At 45.4% G+C, this 18,118-nt stretch overlaps 2 protein-coding genes across 41 annotated transcripts in view; one reads left to right on the top strand and one right to left on the bottom strand.

Annotated features, from left to right (window-relative positions):
- CSRNP2 (cysteine and serine rich nuclear protein 2) overlaps positions 1-5,339 on the top strand; it is a 23,965-nt gene extending 18,626 nt beyond the window's left edge. For all 13 annotated transcript variants that reach the window (XM_005570865.5, XM_045365257.3, XM_074006870.1 and 10 more), the window contains one exon: positions 1,890-5,339. In XM_005570865.5, the coding sequence (XP_005570922.1) occupies positions 1,890-2,813 (924 nt within the window). In that variant the 3' untranslated portion in view covers positions 2,814-5,339. The remainder of the gene's footprint in view (positions 1-1,889) is intronic.
- Positions 1-18,118, bottom strand: part of LETMD1 (LETM1 domain containing 1) — a 21,661-nt gene extending 3,543 nt beyond the window's left edge. Inside the window, exons 1-9 of one of the 28 annotated variants that reach the window (XR_281927.5) lie at positions 17,967-18,118; positions 17,261-17,412; positions 14,270-14,385; positions 12,647-12,729; positions 10,497-10,683; positions 10,272-10,373; positions 10,015-10,167; positions 8,405-8,526; positions 5,810-6,872 (exon numbers count right to left, since the gene is read on the bottom strand). Coding sequence is in view for 23 of the 28 variants with exons in the window: in XM_005570870.4 (XP_005570927.3) it covers positions 6,802-6,872; positions 8,405-8,501; positions 10,015-10,167; positions 10,272-10,373; positions 10,497-10,683; positions 12,647-12,729; positions 14,270-14,385; positions 17,261-17,412; positions 17,967-18,088 (1,083 nt within the window). In the remaining 5 variants the exon portion in view is untranslated. Of the gene's footprint in view, positions 1-5,809; positions 6,873-8,404; positions 8,527-10,014; positions 10,168-10,271; positions 10,374-10,496; positions 10,684-12,646; positions 12,730-14,269; positions 14,386-17,260; positions 17,413-17,926 lie in introns of those variants that run through there. The other 27 variants (XM_074006884.1, XM_074006890.1, XM_005570870.4 and 24 more) reach the window with 27 other exon arrangements.

Below are 18,118 nucleotides of genomic sequence, written 5' to 3'. Positions count from 1 at the left end.
CGAGACGGGTAGATCACGAGGTCAGGAGATCGAGACCATACTGGCTAACATGGTGAAACCCCGTCTTTACTAAAAAATATGAAAATAAAACTAGCCGGGCGTGGTGGCGGGCCCCTGTAGTCCCAGCTACTTGGGAGGCTGAGGCAGGAGAATAGCGTGAACCCGGGAAGTGGAGCTTGCAGTGAGCCAAGATCGTGCCACTGCACTCCAGCCTGGGCAACAGAGCGAGACTCCGTCTCAAAAACAAACAAACAAAAAAACAATTAGGGCCTGGCATGGTGGCTCATGCCAGTAATCCCAGCACTTTGGGAGGCTGAGGCGGGCGGATCATGAGGTCAGGAGTTTGAGACCAGCCTGGCCGACATGGTGAACCCGTCTCTACCAAAAAAATACAAAAATTAGCTGGGAGTGATAGTGGGTGCCTGTAATCCCAGCTACTCGGGAGGCTGAGGCAGGAGAATTGCTTGAACCGAGAAGGCAGAGGTTGCAGTGAGCCAAGATCATGCTACTGCACTGCAGCTTGGGTGACAAGAGTTAGACTCCGTCTCAAAAAAAAAAAAAACCTTTTAAATTAGCTAGATGTAGTGCTTTGTGCCTGTAGTTCCAGCTACTCAGGAGGCTGAGGGGGAGGGTTGCTTGAGCCCAGGATCGCTGCAGGCTGCAGTGAGCCATGATGGCACCACTGCACTCCAGCCTGGACGACAGAGCAAGACCCTATCTCCAAAGGAAAAAAAAGTGGTATAACTGGACTGGAGATTTCTGTAAGTCAGTATCATAGAAAGACATTGTGATTTGTACATGCTTACTTGCTTACTTGTGGTTTTAATTTTTCCTTTTATTTTTGGTTTATGTGTTTTTCCCGTTTGGAATATGAAAGTGATAAGGAGGTAGAAAGCATCTCCTTTCCAGATATCCCTGGTCTGTAAGTTAATTATCTTGGCAACTGCTTCAGAACTAAACTAGTCAACCCTCAGGGAAAATAAAGCAGGTAGCTAAAAAATTGGCCACTGTGTGAACCTGCGTTCTAGCACCTTAGCAAACTAAGGCACATTTGCTTAGTTTCCCCAGAATGTATTTTTTTTTTTTTTTTTTTTTTTTGAGACGGAGTCTCGCTCTGTCGCCCAGGCTGGAGTGCAGTGGCCGGATCTCAGCTCACTGCAAGCTCCGCCTCCCGGGTTCACGCCATTCTCCTGCCTCAGCCTCCCGAGTAGCTGGGACTACAGGCGCCCACCACCTCGCCCGGCTAGTTTTTTGTATTTTTTTTAGTAGAGACGGGGTTTCACCGTGTTAGCCAGGATGGTCTCGATCTCCCGACCTCGTGATCCGCCCGTCTCGGCCTCCCAAAGTGCTGGGATTACAGGCTTGAGCCACCGCGCCCGGCACCCCCAGAATGTATTTTTTTGAAGTAGCAAGATCTTCCATTCACTGTCCCATGCCTGTCATTGCAGAAGGCCATAGGCTTGGGTCCAGCCTTTTGTTGTCTCAGTGAACCAGGTTAAGTTCTGAAAAAGTTTCTGAGGCTTGTAAATTTCCTCTGTGAAAACTATCAGCATTCAGAGAAGTATCTGTGGACTCTAACTGGAAGGACCCTGTGATGTGATTTTTGTCTACTTTTTATTTGGAAGAGGAAACAAAGCCCTAGAGAGATAAATGATTCTCTTGAGGTCACACCACTAATTAATGGTTGAGCTGGGATTGAAATGCAAGTGGTCTGATAACTACCATCTAGTGTTCTCTTAGCTCACACTGCATGCTATGCTTTGAATTGGTTGCTTTTCTTCTTATAAGGAGACCTCAAATCCCATCTGCCTGTTTGCCAACTGATGTCTCCTATCTCCATTGTTAGGAGTGTAGGTCTCATCTGCCCCAACCTTCTTGTCCCCGCTCAGGTGGATCGCATGTCCTTTCCATGTGGCTGCTCCCGGGATGGCTGTGGGAACATGGCAGGGCGCATTGAATTTAATCCAATCCGGGTCCGGACTCATTACCTCCACACCATTATGAAGCTGGAGCTGGAGAGCAAGCGGCAGGTGAGCCGCCCAGCAGCCCCAGATGAGGAGCCCTCCCCCACTGCCAGTTGCAGCCTGACAGGAGCACAGGGCTCTGAGACCCAGGACTTCCAGGAGTTCATTGCTGAGAATGAGACAGCAGTGATGCACCTGCAGAGTGCAGAGGAACTGGAGCGGCTCAAGGCAGAAGAAGATTCCAGCGGCTCTAGTGCCAGCCTGGACTCGAGCATTGAGAGCCTGGGTGTGTGCATCCTGGAGGAACCCCTGGCTGTCCCCGAAGAGCTGTGCCCAGGCCTTACAGCCCCCATTCTCATCCAGGCTCAGCTGCCCCCAGGCTCCTCTGTCCTGTGTTTTACCGAGAACTCAGACCACCCAACTGCCTCAGCGGTGAACAGCCCATCCTACTTGAACAGTGGGCCCCTGGTCTATTATCAAGTGGAGCAGAGGCCAGTCTTGGGAGTGAAAGGAGAGCCTGGTACAGAAGAAGGCTCAGCCTCTTTCCCAAAGGAGAAGGATCTGAATGTCTTCTCTCTCCCTGTTACCTCACTGGTGGCTTGTAGCTCCACAGACCCAACTGCCCTCTGTAAATCAGAGGTGGGGAAAACACCCACCCTAGAAGCGCTACTGCCCGAAGATTGTAACCCTGAGGAGCCTGAAAATGAAGACTTCCGCCCTTCCTGGTCCCCCTCAAGCCTCCCCTTCCGCACGGACAATGAAGAGGGCTGCGGGGTGGCGAAGCCCTCCCAGCAGAATGAGGATCGGCCCCCCGAAGATTCTTCCTTAGAACTCCCTCTGGCAGTGTGACGGGGGCTAGAGGGCCTGCCTCTTACCCATTCTCTATTTATTCCCTTATTTTATCTAACACCATTTCAAAACAAAACTGTAGAAGCAGCTGCTGCTCCCATGTTATTTTATTGGGGTCTTTGGGGAATGGGTGGGAAAGGATTGTTTGAGTATTTTTTAAAGGGAAACAGTACCAAGGAGACCAGCCCCAGCTTGATCTGGGGATCCTGGGGCAGAGAAAGCTGCATAGTGCTGAACACTGAGCTTTCTGGGCCACTGGAACAAAGAACTAGGATCTCACAGGAGAAGCTGGGTAACTCAAGCAGCTAGTCTTTCTGTAGGGACCAGAACACAAGAATTTGAAGAACACGGCAAAGCTCCTTCTCTCCCAAGCCCCAGGCAGAGTACAAGCTCATTTTTCTCGGTGGCTATTCTGATACCCCATTTTGGTGTGTCATAATACTTCAGACTAGAAAGTCACCTGGTCAAGTCTCGGGAGGAGGGAGTGGAAGGGTCTCTGCTTCTGTACAAAATCTCCAGGATTTACAAAAATTTAACCTGCCTTCCTTCAATCCCCTATTTGGTAAATAGGTTAATATTTGACATGTTTGGTGTTCTCCGACCTGTTCCCCACACTGGGGATTCCTGGTCTGTAACTTGAATTGTTTCTTCCACATGTTCTTAAGTACTAGAGTTAAACCTGTCTATGTCTTTTTTTCCCTCCATCCTTTTTCCTTTGGAGAAAAAGAGCTGGATTGGCTGGGGATGTGCTATAAAGAGCCTGAGCCTTCTGTACGTATCTGATACTAGCACTGTCAGGCAGCTTTCGGCTGGGGCTCACCCATCCCACAGGAGGCCTATGTGGAGCATTAACTGGCCAAAGGAGGCAGCGGGAACAGACTGCTTGCTATTTGGAAAGATGACATATTTGTGCTGTGCTTGTTTTTTCACCCAGGTTTTTCCCTCTTTGTGAGATCTGAGCTTTAGTGGAATGTAGGATGTGGCAATCTTAAGGTCACCAACCAGTTTTTGTTCTTTTTTTTCCTGTATCTACCCTCATGGTTGTTTTCAACATACCAGGTTAGAGAGTTCTTACACTGTTCTAGTTCAAGTCCAAGAATCGCAAATGTTTATTGGACCCCTCCATCTTGATGATGTATAGAAATTGGAAGCCACGCCAGTTCTTAAATGCCACATGCAATTCCCAGATTCCAAAGGATTCAAGTTCTAATTATAACCTTTGAAGCATATAGAATGGAACTCATTCAGTTTGATTCAGTTCTTACCTCTGAATCAAATACATCAGGGGGAATACGGTTCCTGTTCATCCTATGTTCTAAGATCTCCATTGAACAGCACTGATTTCCTTTTATTAGCAATCTTTGCCTCTGTTCTAAAATGGAGGCAGTAGGGAGCAAAACTATTCTTCTCAAGCATCCTTTACACCATACATTACTTCTGGTATGGTTTATTAACCACACACACAAAAGAGTGAAAAACTGTGTTGGGGGGAGACACTACTTATCTTCCTCATAAAGCCTTTTCTGTGGGATATTAAGGCCCTGGTGTCTTACAGAAACCATGTATGTCGCAGAAGCATTTCACCCCTGAAGTCTCTAAACTCTGAGCCTGAAAGGATTTGTATTTAATACACATACATTGTTTAGTTCATTCTGCCTCTCCTATTTGTTCCAGTGTTTGCTTGGTTTTAGTTTGGAGGGGAACTTAAGTACATAAATCCTTATCTCTCCCCATCCCCTAGCCTCATGAGTTGAGAGTCTTAAGTACCTGAGATCTCGAAGCTATCCAGAACTGAACTAGACTCCCCTACCTTAGACTGGTACCTGCAAAGACAGGACTGAAGCTTAATTGGGAATTTGGCTTTATGGAGAAAAGAATCTTTTTCAAAGTTTGTGTCAGAAGGGGAGGGTGAGGTCCGCACATTGCCTCTGCAGGAAGGCTCCAGCTTAATCTAGGAAGTAGATTCCAGCTGCACGATGAGGAACACGTTAGCTTTTGGGATCAAACCAGGAATATCAATCTGTAATTATTAAGCTCATTGCCAACCCATAGGATAATTGATGTTTCTGAAAACCTGTCGTTTCTTAATCTAAGTCTATCCCCTTCATTAACTCTACAGTTGTGATTCACACTGATCCCAAACTTTTGAGTGCTAAATATTAACATTTAGCATTAACTGTCTTGTCAAGCAAAAGGCCTTCTCTACAACCTAGTCCATCTCACTTCTGGTGCTCTCTGAGTTGGACGGAATTCTAGCTCATGGTTGCTAGGAAAGCTAGGCCTCTGATCACAGAAGCAGGCAGCTTCAGCCCCAGTCTAGGCCTAGATAAATGAGTCTTCTCACCACAACTCTTACTATTTTCCAATTTCCTTTCTCACATACTGTACACAGGTAGTATTTTCAATGTGAATCCAAAGCTTGTCTGGTTCTCTGAAAATAATTTTCTCCCCTTTAGGTTCTTTACATTGTGATAATGCTGTATTTAAAGAGAATATTTAAATGTAATATTAAAGAAATATTCAAAAGAATGGTGTGTTACTCTTTGTCTCGGCAGGCCACAATTCAGTTACTTGTTAGAAAAAGGATGCTTCTCCAGCTTCGTTATAAAACTAATTAGGTCAGTTAGGAATTAATGTTAACAATAGAAACATTTTATGATGGAAAAATAGAATATTCTCTTTGGACTACCAAGAGCTGGATTGGTCATATGCCCTTGTGTACCTGTTCAGCTGAAGCAGGCCTTGCTTATGTCTGTTGGAGCTTTGCCCTGTCCCTACTCTGGGCTCCCATTTTCTCATTCCATTAACTATATGAAATTCTCTTTTCCTTGTTACCATCTTAAAGTGTCCAGCAAGGAGATCAACTTCAAATCAGTTTCGGCAAAACTTCCATCCCATCAGAAGGTTCTATTCCAACCAATTAAATCTCTACTTGTTAGGTTACGTCAGTCTTGTAAAAGGAGACTCAGCAAAATGATTAGAGTATGCATGAGTCATTTCCATCAACAGGTTTCAAGCAGTCTTTACTTGGGTTTAAAAACAGTGCTTCATGCATTTACAGTACGTTATTACAGAACTATAAGTCACTGATGCACACACAAAAGCTAAACCCAACTTACTAACTCGATGCAGACCTCTCCTGATCTCCCCAGGCTGGGCAATAATTAGTACCTTACAGGTGTGATCCATGGCCCAAAGAAGGCAGCCACTGTCAGTTACAGTTGGATTGCTGCATCACAGTGGAGGCAGCAAAGCACTGAAGATCCACAGGGGGTGTAATACAGCCCGGAAAAGACAATGGAGAGTGAAGGCTAGAAACATTGAGGAAGGGGTCAAGAACCACTTGTACTTCCTGTTATCTTTTCCAATAGAATATTCCTGCAAGTTACCCATCAAAAAAAAGTCAAGGTGTTCAAAGGGTTTGAAAAACAAGTGGTTAGCCCATGCCAGTGAGGGGGACAAAGAACAACTGGATTTTTGGTCATATCAGAAAGGACGGAGGGAAACACTGAAGTACATGCATGGACACGAGTGCTCTGGCCAAAGAAATGCTGTTCTCGCCAGCCACAAATTCTCTACCAGCAACAACAAAAACCCACAGATGTAAGTAACATGGAAGTGGATCAGTCCTTAGCCAAATAAGGATTCCCACTTGGGGCAAAAGCGGACTTCCCAGGACATGAACTGAACACATCACAGTAAAAGCCCAGTAAAGGCTGCTGCCAGTTCCAGCTATTAGTAATTATGAGGGGGACGGGATGACACCTCACATGGGCCACCCCTGACAAGAGGGTGTGTTTCAGTTCTAGCTGTGAAGGGAATGTCTGCAGTTCCCACGTGTGCCATGCTGTGAAGCCCATGGCCCCTGCTCCTCTCTCTCCCTCCCACACACTTAACAGTGCACACAGACTTCGCTGGCAAGTGCTGTTTGTTCCTGCACTGCGGTACTATGCGACTGCAGGACAACGCCATCCGCTCCATGGTTCGCTCAGCGCCTTGTCCCAAGGTAGTTGGTGGAGAGCAGGACCACGTTGTGCAGCAAGAGAGACAGCTCAGTTTCTGAAAACACCACAGTGTTAGTGGCTTGGCTTGGGAACACTCTGCCTTATAACTGCCTTGTTATATATGGCTTGAGCCTGGAGGCAGGAAGCCAAGTACAGGGAGGGGTGGAATGAAGAAGCTATTTTTCTCAAAGTTCCCCTTCTTTGTTTCAGCCCCTGCATGCATGCCTTCCTTTCCTTCTACTATATATTCATATCAACTCATCCTCTATTTCTCATGTGACTGCAGTAGAAACTTCAGAGATGGTAATGGTACTAAACACCAGTCACCTTGGGATTGTTCTAGTAGAAGTTGCTGCTCTACGGACATTTCTCAGCTTCAAGATTAGGAGGCCTACCCTAACATCCAAAGGCCCAGACCACATCAAGACCCACCCTAAACAAGGAGCCAATAAGCCTAATACATACCCTCATATGCTCTGTGTTTGGTCAGTAGACTGTTTTTGTTTTGAGTTTGAATGCCTTTAGACCAGTACTTCTCAACAGGGACAGTCCTGCCTCTCTCCTCCCCACCCCCAGGACATGTGGCAATGTCTGGAGACATTTTTGGTTGTGACAGCTGCGGGTGAAGGGGTGCTACTGGCATCTAGTGGAGAGAGGCTAGAGATACGGCTATAATAAATACCTATAAGAACAGGATATGCCGGGCATGGTGGCTCACACCAGTAATCCCAACACTTTGGGAGGCCGAGGCCAGCGGATCACCTGAGGTCAGGAGTTTGAGACCAGCCTGACCAACATGGAGAAACCCAGTCTCTACTAAAAAAAAAAAAAAAAAATACGAGGCCGGGCGCAGTGGCTCAAGCCTGTAATCCCAGCACTTTGGGAGGCCGAGACGGGCGGATCACGAGGTCAGGAGATCGAGACCAACCTGGCTAACACGGTGAAACCCCGTCTCTACTAAAAAATACAAAAAACTAGCCAGGCGAAGTGGCGGGTGCCTGTAGTCCCAGCTACTCGGGAGGCTGAGGCAGGAGAATGGCGTGAACCCGAGAGGAGGAGCTTGCAGTGAGCTGAGATCCAGCCACTGCACTCTAGCCTGGGTGACAGAGCAAGACTCCGTCTCAAAAAAAAAAAAAAAAAAAAAAAACGAAATTAGCCGGGCGTGGTGGTGCATGCCTGTAATCCCAGCTACTCGGGAGGCTGAGACGGGAGAATCAATTGAACCCAGGAGGCGGAGGTTACAGTGAGCTGAGATTGCACCATTGCACTCCAGCCTGGGCAACAAGAGTAAAACTCTGTCTCAAAAAAAAAAAAAAAAAAAAAGCACAGGATATCCCCCCACAAGAAAGTGCCAAGGTTGGAAAATTGATTCACACTAGCATGCATTCACTCTTATGTTCCCACATCCCCACTACTCCCTCTTCTCTTATGGCCTACCTCATTACCTGCCGGGCATGCAGCAGGCATGTGAGTTTGTGCCCTTTCAATCAGTATGTCTCACAGTACTCCATAATTAACTCCAAAATGACCTCAGAATTATAAAAGTGGCTTAGATTTTACTGGTATAACCACAGAAATGTGTTTTACCTTTCAGGCTGCAGGAAACCTGCAGCCATTCTCCCAGCCAAGTTCGACACCTATCTTCACCAATATGTGTAGAATTCAGGCCACGGAGATAACAAGCCTATACCGCTCAGAAGAGAAATGGTCTTTAATAATCAGAGTGATTATGCCAAGGAAATGGAAATCCACAAACAATCCTAAATCTCCTTTAAATGAGTTACAATCTCCCTGGGCGCGGTGGCTCACGCCTGTAATCCCAGCACTTTGGGAGGCCGAGGTAGGCAGATCACAAGGTCAGGAGTTTGAGACCAGCCTGGCCAATATGGTGAAACCCCGTCTCCACTAAAAAATACGAAAATTAGCCAGGCGTGGTGGTGCACACCTGTAGTCCCAGCTACACGGGAGGCTGAGGCAGAAGAATCACTGCAACCTGGGAGGCGGAGGCTGCAGCGAGCCAAGATCATGCCACTGCACTCCAGCCTGGGCAACAGCGAGACTCTGTCTCAAAAAAAAAAAAAAAAAGTTACAATCTTATTCCCACAAGAAGCCTTTCCTCATGGCAATTTGAAAACTAGTGATGGACAAGATGACAAGCAAAGAGTCCTATATAATCTAAAATAGTAGGTCTAAACTGCAGTATCCTTGCTTTCTGAAGTGCTAGAAGAAATACAAACCAAAATTACTGTGGGCAATTCCTTCCCCCTAGCTAAGTTTATTGAGAAAAAAGACACAGAAATGAGATGAGAAGCTGGGTGCAGTGCCTCATGCCTCTAATCCCAACACTTTGAATGGCAGGAGGATCACTTGAGCCCAGGAGTTCAAGACCAGCCTGGGCAACACAGTGAGACCCTGTCTCTACAAAAATAAAAAATAATTTTATTTGTTTTTTTGGGTTTTTTTTGAGACAGAGTCTCACTCTGTCACCCAGTGCGATCTTGGCTCACTGCAATCCACCTCCTGGGTTCAAGCAATTCTCATGTCTCAGCCTCCCAAGTAGCTGGGATTACAGGCATGTGCCACCACTCCTGGCTAATTAAAAAATAATTTTTAAAAAGGTCGGGCACAGTGGTTCACGGTTGTATTCCCAGCACTTTGGGAGGCCAAGATGGGAGGACTGCTTGAGGCTAGGAGTTCAAGACCAGCTTGGTCAACATAGCGAGACCCCATCTCTACTAAAAAATAAACAAACAGGTTGGGTGCAGTAGCTCATATCTGTAGTCTCAGCACTTTGGGTGGATGGATCACTTGAGGCCAGGGGTTTTTAAGACCAGTCTGGCAAACATGGTGAAACCATCTCTACTAAAAATACAAAAAAATAGCTGGGCGTGGTGGCGCACACCACACCTGTAATCCAGCTACTTGGGAGGCTGAAGTGGGAGAATCACTGGAACCGGGAGGCAGAGGTTGCAGTGAGCCAAGACTGTGCCACTGTACTCTATCTAGCCTGGGCAACAGAATGAGACCCTGTCTCAAAATAAATAAATAAAAATCATAAATAGATAAATGAAGTGAGAGAATAAACAAGTTGGGTTCCATGTAACAAACAAGACAAGGAGCCCCTGTAAATCTCTGGCCTGCTGTAGGCTGGAAAGCACACCAAGGGTTGAGGGTTGATGTTGCAATCAAGCTCTTACCGATTTTACTTCCTGAGCAGTCAGCTGGCCAATCCCCAGCTTTGCCAAAGCCTTGTCCAGTTGGTGAATCACAGTTGTACGAGTCTTCAAACGATGTCTCAACAAGGGAGGAGGCAGGTAAGATGTGAGAAGCATGGCCCGGCTCAAGGCTTTCTGTAACACAACCACATAGGAGGGGAAAGGCAAATAGTATGAGCTCAAGCAAACATCTGAAACATGGTGATGCTACGGAAAAGAGAAGCCCTCAAAGTGCTCACCACGTGCAAAGCCTGGAGTTGGTTCACGCCCAGAGGATGGTTAGAGAAACACTCTCTCAAAGCCAAGATATCATGTATTGCTGGGTGGGTACCACGCTGTATCTTGGAAGAGGTAAGAGATTGGTAGATGTTAGGAAAGTCCTAACTACCCCTCTCACCTAGTTTTAGTGCACACTGAATCTAACAAGATTCCACATTTGTAGGAAGGGTTAACTGCAGGAATACCTTGGTGCACAGATCTGTCAGATGCCACCGGAGTCCTGCATCAGAAATGAGAGGGATGACCTTTTCTAAATAACTAATAATTTCTGGGTGGGATTGCTTCCGGAAAGCATGATAGATATCTAAGAAATCAGTTTGTTGTTTTGGGGTCCAGAAATGCCTGATGAGTAGTTGCCTGGGAAACAGGTACCTGAAAGGAGAAAGAAGCACAAACTCACTTGCTGAAACTGGCTTCTTTCAGAGGAAGCCAAAGAAAGCATTTGGTAGACATGAATACTAGGAAGAAGAGATGAAGACATTCTTTCCGTACCTCAGTGTTCTTTTTCTTTTTTAATTTTTTTTTTTAAGAGACAGGGTCCCCTGTCACCGAGGCTAGAGTGCAGTGGCATGATCACAGCTCACTGCAGACTCAATCTCCTAGACTAGGCAATCATCCCACCACAGCCTACTGAGTAGCTGGGACCACAGGCACAGGCCACCATGCCTGGCTAAGTTTCTAATTTTTTTGCAGAGACGAGGTCTTGCTATATTGCCCAGGGTGGTCTCGAACTCCTAGCCTCAAGCAATCTTCCTGCCTCAGTCTCCCAAAATGCTGGGATTACTGGTGAGAGCCACCATAGTCAGTCCTTTTTCTTAAGTGATTCTCAGACCAAAGTTTATAAGATACACTGAAGCACAATTTCAAGCAACATTACTGAAATGTGATGTGAAAGGAAGGACTAGCAGAATAGCCTGCCATGCAGCAATCAGACATAATGACTCTTTTTGAACTAAAACATGTGAAGAGCATACTTTGGACAGAGTTGCAGACTGACCTGGACACTGTATGTGATGTTGACAATCTAACTATAGCACAGTCCTTATGTGGACACAGTATGTAAAAGGCAATCGATTTGTTGTTGTTGTTGTTGTTGTTTTGAGACAAAGTCTTACTCTGTCACCCAAGCTGGGCTGCAGTGGTGCGATCTCTGTCTCCTGGGTTCAAGCGATTCTACCGCTTCAGCCTCCCGAGTAGCTGGGATTACAAGCGTGTGCCACCAAGCCCAGCTAATATTTTGTATTTTTAGTAGAGACGGGGTTTCACTGTGTTAGCCAGGAAGGTCTCAATCTCCTGACCTCAGTATCTGCCCGCCTCAGCCTCCCAAAGTGCTGGGATTACAGGCGTGCACCTGGCCATGATTTGTTTTTTAATTCATTTATCTACATGTTTGGTGGTTTTAAAACATGACCTCAAATTCTCTGGCACTCATCTTATGGACAGCTGAGGTCTACATCCTCCCCTTTTTTCATTCTAGGTGACTGATTCAATCAATAGGACAGAGCAGCAGTGAGTCTATGTGACTTTCAAGACAAGGTTATAAAGTCATGTAGATTCTTACTCACTAGTAGAATCCCTCACTCTTGGAGCCCTGAGCTCCCAAGTTAGAAGTCCCACTATCCTGAGACTGCCATACTGAAGAAGCCACATCTGGGCACTCTGGTTCACAGTTCTAGCCATGTAGCCATCCCTGCCAGGGCACCAGACATAAGAGTGATCTTGGACCTTCCAGACTAGTCCATTCAGCAGCTAAATATCACTAAGGGACCTCTGTCAACCCTACATGGAAGACAGAAATCAACCGCCCACCTGAGCACTGCCCTAATTCTGGACCTACAAAATCATGAAAATGATTTATACTATTGTTTTATGCTATTAAGCTTTGAGGTTATTTGTTATACAGCAATAGATAATGAATGACATGCAAGATCACAGTTTAGAAATGTCATTTTTGGATATGAAGTAATAAAAATATGTTATCAGAATACAAAATGTACTTTTTTTTCTAAAGAAATTAGTCTAAAAGTGCTCTCTCTCGGGGATTGAGTTGTTGCCTCTAGGGATGATGGAGAAGGTCACTATCTATTTCACATGACTCAGGGCAGCTAAGAGATAGGGAGAGTCTAGGCCATCTACACTTCTAGATGTGATGTGTTCCAGTAACCAAGGTCTTCCTAAGTGGCTTTTATGAACCCTGGAATAATGAGAAGATTGGAGCAGAAGTTTGATAACCTCTACCTAGCTTCTGAAATGAAAAGTTCTGTTTAAAGTAATTATTAATTTTAAAAAATTGATACATCTTCAAGATGTTGGGGAGATGGAAGTCTATACTCACATTAGCAAGAAGACCAGGTAGTTGGCAAAAGGTGGAATGGAAATAATACCTAGGAAAAGACACTTGGTGACGTCTTGGCGGAACTAAGCAGAAATAAACACAGATGCAGTTTTAACCCAAATAAGTTAATACAACAGACAATCCCTCCACCCCACTGTACAGTAAACTTCTGTTACAGCCCAGAAAAAGGACCAAATTTATTTCTTTTTCTTTTTGAGACGGAGTCTTGCTCTGTCACCCAGGCTGGAGGGCAGTGGTGTGATCCCAGCTCACTGCAACCTCTGCCTCCTGGGTTCAAGTGATCCTCCTGCCTCAGTCAGCTGAGTAGCTGGGATTATAGGCATGAGCACCACTCCAGGCTAACTTTTGTATTTTTAGTTGAGACAGTATTTCACCATGTTGGACAAGCTGGTATCAATCTCCTGACCTCCAGCGATCTGTCCGCCTTGGCCTCCCAAAGTGCTAGGATGACAGGCATGTGGTCCCCAACTTTATTTCTGTTTACTTCTGGATAGTTAGTTCCTTGAGGACAAAACCTCTGACTTATCTACTTTTGTATCCCAAATAATGTCTAGTACAGAGCCTGACATTATACCAAATCCTTCAGTGAATTCTTCCTGATCTGCGGAATGGGTCCTAGATTCTTATTCTCAGCTTCAAAACGACCCATCAAGTCACCACCAAATACTACTTTCATGCTGCCCTTTGGATCTTTGCAGACCATTTTTTTTTTTTTTTTTTTTTTTTTTGAGATGGAGTTTTGCTCTTATCACCCAGGCTGGAGTACAGTGGCATGATCTTTGCTCACTGCAACCTCCACCTCCCAGGTTCAAGCAATTCTTCTGCCTCAGCCTCCCGAGTAGCTGGGACTACAGACGCCCGCCACCATGCCCAGCTAATTTTTGTATTTTTAGTAGAGACGGGGTTTCACCATGTTGGCCAGGCTGGTCTCAAACTCCTGATCTCAGGTGATCTGCCCACCTCAGTCTCTCAAAATGCTGTGATTACAGGCGTAAGCCACCGTGTCTGACTGCCCTTGAGGACTTTTTTTTGTTGAGACAGTCTTGCCCTGTCGCCCAGGCTGGAGTGCAATGGCCTGATCTTGGCTCACTGCAACCTCCGTCTCCAAGGTTCAAACAATTCTCCTGCCTCAGCCTCCCGAGTAGCTGGGATTACAGGCGCCCACCACCACACCCAGCTAATTTTTGTACTTTTAGTAGAGACGGGGTTTCACTATGTTGGCCAGGCTGGTCTTGAACTCCCAACCTCGTGATCTGCCTGCCTCAGCCTCCCAAAGTGCTGGGATTACAGGCGTTAGCCACCGCACCTGGCCCCCTTGCAGACTTTTATATGTTCAGAAACTAATTAGATTTTAGTGTTTACAACTTTCATTCAGAAAGTGTGCCAGAAATTCTGTGGAGCTCTTGCTATGGAGGGCTACAACTCTGGATGAACCCAATTCTTACAAATGATCTGATGCCTCATTCAGTTCAGTATTTTGTTCTCATGGCAAAGGGTAAAAGCTTGATCAGTGGTGAACAACAAATGAAAGAAAAAACCTTGAGATCTTGATTAAATAATTACCTCACCATGAACTTCTGGATATCTGCCCCTGGCCCATACCTGTCTCAAATGCTCCATCTCCCGGTATGGAAGTTGATGAAACTTTATATTGTGCTTCCACATATTTGTCTTTATTCTTCTAGCCTTTTTGGCATCAGCCCATAACATCTGCAATCCTGCCTCATTAAAGTAGAGGACAGAGTGTGATGTCATCCCAGTTTAAATCTTAACCACAGCTTCCTACTCCATGTTCAATCACATGCAAACACTCTCACCCCTCCCCAACAATATTCAAAGCTTTAAACTAGGTAACTTGAAACTCTTGAGGTCAACCCGAATCTCTTTTCTCAACCTCTTCTCCCCTAGCACATCGCCTCTCTTCTAGCTAAGTTTGGCTTCTATAATCTGCTATGGGATGGTCTCCCTCTTCTGTTTCATTGGTCACTCCTTTTGAAAAATCAAGCTCCCTAACTTCAGAAGGTCTTGCTAAATTAACCCTATGTATTCCCCAGCCACGTTTCTGGAACTTTTTTTTTCTTTTTTTTTTTTTGAGATGGAATCTCACTCTGTTGCCCAGGCTGGAGTGCAGTGGTACAATTTCGGCCCACTGCAACCTCCACCTCCCAGGTTTATGCAATTCTCCTGCCTCAGCTTCCCAAGTAGTTGGGATTACAGGTGTGTGCCACCATGCCTGGCTAATTTTTGCATTTTTAGTAGAGATGGGGTTTCACCATGTGGACAGGCTGGTCTCGAACTCCTGACCTCAAGCAATTCACCTGCCTTGGCCTCCCAAAGTGCAGGGATTACAGGTATGAGTCACTGCGCCCGGCCTGGAACACCTTTTTTTTTTTTTTTTGAGACGGAGTCTTGCTCTGTCGCCCAGGCTGGAGTGCAGTGGTGCAATCTCGGCTCACTGCAACCTCCGCCTCCTGAGTTCAAGAAATTCCCCTGCCTCAGTCTCCCAAGTAGCAGGGATTATAGGTGCCCGTCACATACCTGGCTAATTTTTGTATTTTTAGTAGAGACAGGGTTTCACCATGTTGGCCAGGATGGTCTCAAACTCCTGACCTCATGATCTGCCCGCCTTGGCCTCCCAAAGTGCTGGGATTAAGGCGTGAGCCACCATGCCCAGCCTAGAACACTTTTAAAAGTAGTTTAGTTCAATATATTTCTATGATTACATTTTAAATCTTCATTCTATGAAAATTCTTGCATCTATTTTTTTTTTCTTTGAGATGAAGTTTCGCTCTTGTTGCCCAGGCTGGAGTGCAATGGCACAATCTCAGCTCAGCGCAACCTCTGCCTCCCAGGTTCAAGTGATTCTTCTGCCTCAGCCTCCCTAGTAGCTGGGATTACAGACATGTGCCACCACGCCCAGCTAATTTTGTATTTTTAGTAGAGACAGGGTTTCTCCACGTTGGTCAGGCTGGTCTCAAACTCCCGACCTCAGGTGATCTGCCCGCCTCGGCCTCCCAACGTGCTGGGATTACAGGCATGAGCCACCGCGCCCGGCCTCTTGCATCTATTTTTTAAATGCTTTCATATTTATCAATGATTTACATGTCATTATATGATGTATCGATTGTCTTCAAAATAATACATAAGGCAAGTATATAAATGAAGATTGGCAGCCATGAGTTATGATAATGAAGTGAGGTGAATACATGGAAGTTCGTTACACTATTCTCTCTACCTTTGTGTATGTTTAAAAATTTCCATAATAGTTGGCCGGCGCGGTGGCTCACGCCTGTAATCCCAGCACTTCAGGAGGCCAAGGCAGGCGGATCACGCAGTCAGGAGTTTGAGACCAGCCTGGCCAATATGATGAAACCCCGTCTCTACTAAAAATACAAAAATTAGCCAGGTGTGGTGGCAGGTGCCTGTATTCCCAGCTACTTGGGAGGCTGAGGCAGGAGAATTGCTTGAACCTGGGAGGCAGAGGTTGCAGTGAACCGAGATCATGCCATTGCACTCCAGCCTGGGTGACAGGGTGAGACTCTCAAAAAATAATAAATAAATAATAAAAGGTTTAAAAACAAACACAAATGCTTTCATCCCTTTTTCTCATTTGATCCTATTTATCTACACGAGAACAGAAAAAGCAGCCAATTTTATCTCTACTTTACATATTAAGGATAAGTAATTTTTCAAGTCCGTGAAGCTAGTAATAATTATGATAATGTTCAGATTTGGCAATGTAGTTTATTATAATGTTATGATAGAAGTATAGAGCATACTATAGGTTTGGTGCAAAAGCAATTGTGGTTTTTGCCACTGAAAGACAAAAGCCTCAATTATTTTGCACCAACCTATATATTGTTACCTAACATTTAGATGAAAATAACCTAACATTTATTTGGCACTTACTAGGGATCAGGACCTGTTCTACATACTTTACATGTATCAATTTTTAAAATCTTCACAACCATGTGATAAATAGGTAGGTTCCATTACTCCCATTTTTCACATAAGAAAACCAAGAGATTAATTAATTAGTCCAATCACACAGTGATGAGCAGGGATTTGAATCAGGCAATCTGGCTCCAGAGTAGACACTTGACACGATACATATTATCTCCTAGTAACTAAGGATCTCTGATTTGAACCAAAACATTTGGAAACCAAGTATTATGAAGTGCTACTGCCACTACAACATACTACCTAATATAGATTCGTAACAAGGGTTAGACCTCATTTTCCTATGGGTAAGTCAACTGATAAATCACAGGGCAGGTCTGTACAGCCACAGATCCCTGCCCTGTGCAGGACAAAAATTTTTTTACCATAGCCAGGTGTGTGGTTAAGAAAGTACGAGAACATACCTATATTCTCCCTCCCTCATGTTGCTGTCATAAGTTGTTTCTCGTAACATCTTTCTAGAAACATTTTCAAGAAGTGCTAATTTATAAGAATTAGCTTAAGGCGCAGTCATTTATGAAATATATCTCGGCTCACATCCCCATAGCAGAACCTGCAAATGATCTTATTCATGCTAACTCTTTGACCCTGCCCAAAAGCTGATTCAGGAATTTCTATGTAGTTTCGTTTTACCTTTCATGAAGATTGTGTACAGGACATAGAAGCGGGGGAAATGACGACCCAAGAAACGATGGTATTTCCCATTAATTGCTTTTGTCTTGGTTACCACGTAAGACATCAAGTTCTTCACATCTGCCTTTGGAGAAAGGTGAAGCTTTGAAGACCTACAAGGAAGATCAAAAAGACTATCTGGGAACCAGTCCTAGAAGCTCCCTCACGCCTTGAGTCCCTAATGTAAAGCAGGAGTCTCGGAGAATGTATCCCAAGCTTGACACTTCTGAAATCCAAGGACGGTCTTGGGGTCAAGAAGAGATAGGCATTCAGACTGTGAAACACAAATCAGGCAAAGGCCAGGCAGGAAACGAACTCAGGGCATGACTCTGGAGAAAATGTAATGCCTGTGGGACAATTTGAACTGCAGGCTAAGTCAGAGAGAGGTGGAATCAAGATAGTAGCGGTAAAACCTGAGCCGAAAAAGTGAGGCTGAAAGATGAGCTCAGGACACGCGGGGAGAGCAGACAATATGGGGCACTGAGAGTAGAGAGGGTCAGGAAGCCAGGTCACTAGTGGGGATTGGAGTTTGAATCTTGAGCAGAAGAATAAAAATTCCTGGGCCAAGGCGTGGAACTCTGAGAATTGAGAGACAGAATGCAAGCAAGGTTGAGACACTGAAAGAACCTGAACGTCAAAAATGCTTTTCTTGCTACAGGACCCTCACCGAGGGGCCCCCCAAGCCAGGCCAGAGCGACCAAGTTGCAGCCTCCGGGTGAAAAAATGTCCAGGGGTGACTGCCGAGCCCCACACAGCCAACCGAGCCCAGCACACCCTGGAGAGCGCCATCTTCACAGCAAGGGAAGCGGAAGAGAAGAG

Source organism: Macaca fascicularis, chromosome 11, assembly GCF_037993035.2.
Source record: "Macaca fascicularis isolate 582-1 chromosome 11, T2T-MFA8v1.1".
In the NCBI taxonomy this organism is placed as follows: Eukaryota; Metazoa; Chordata; class Mammalia; order Primates; family Cercopithecidae; genus Macaca; species Macaca fascicularis.
Note: the sequence above shows the minus strand (reverse complement) of the source record. Positions and strands in the feature narration are given on the sequence as shown.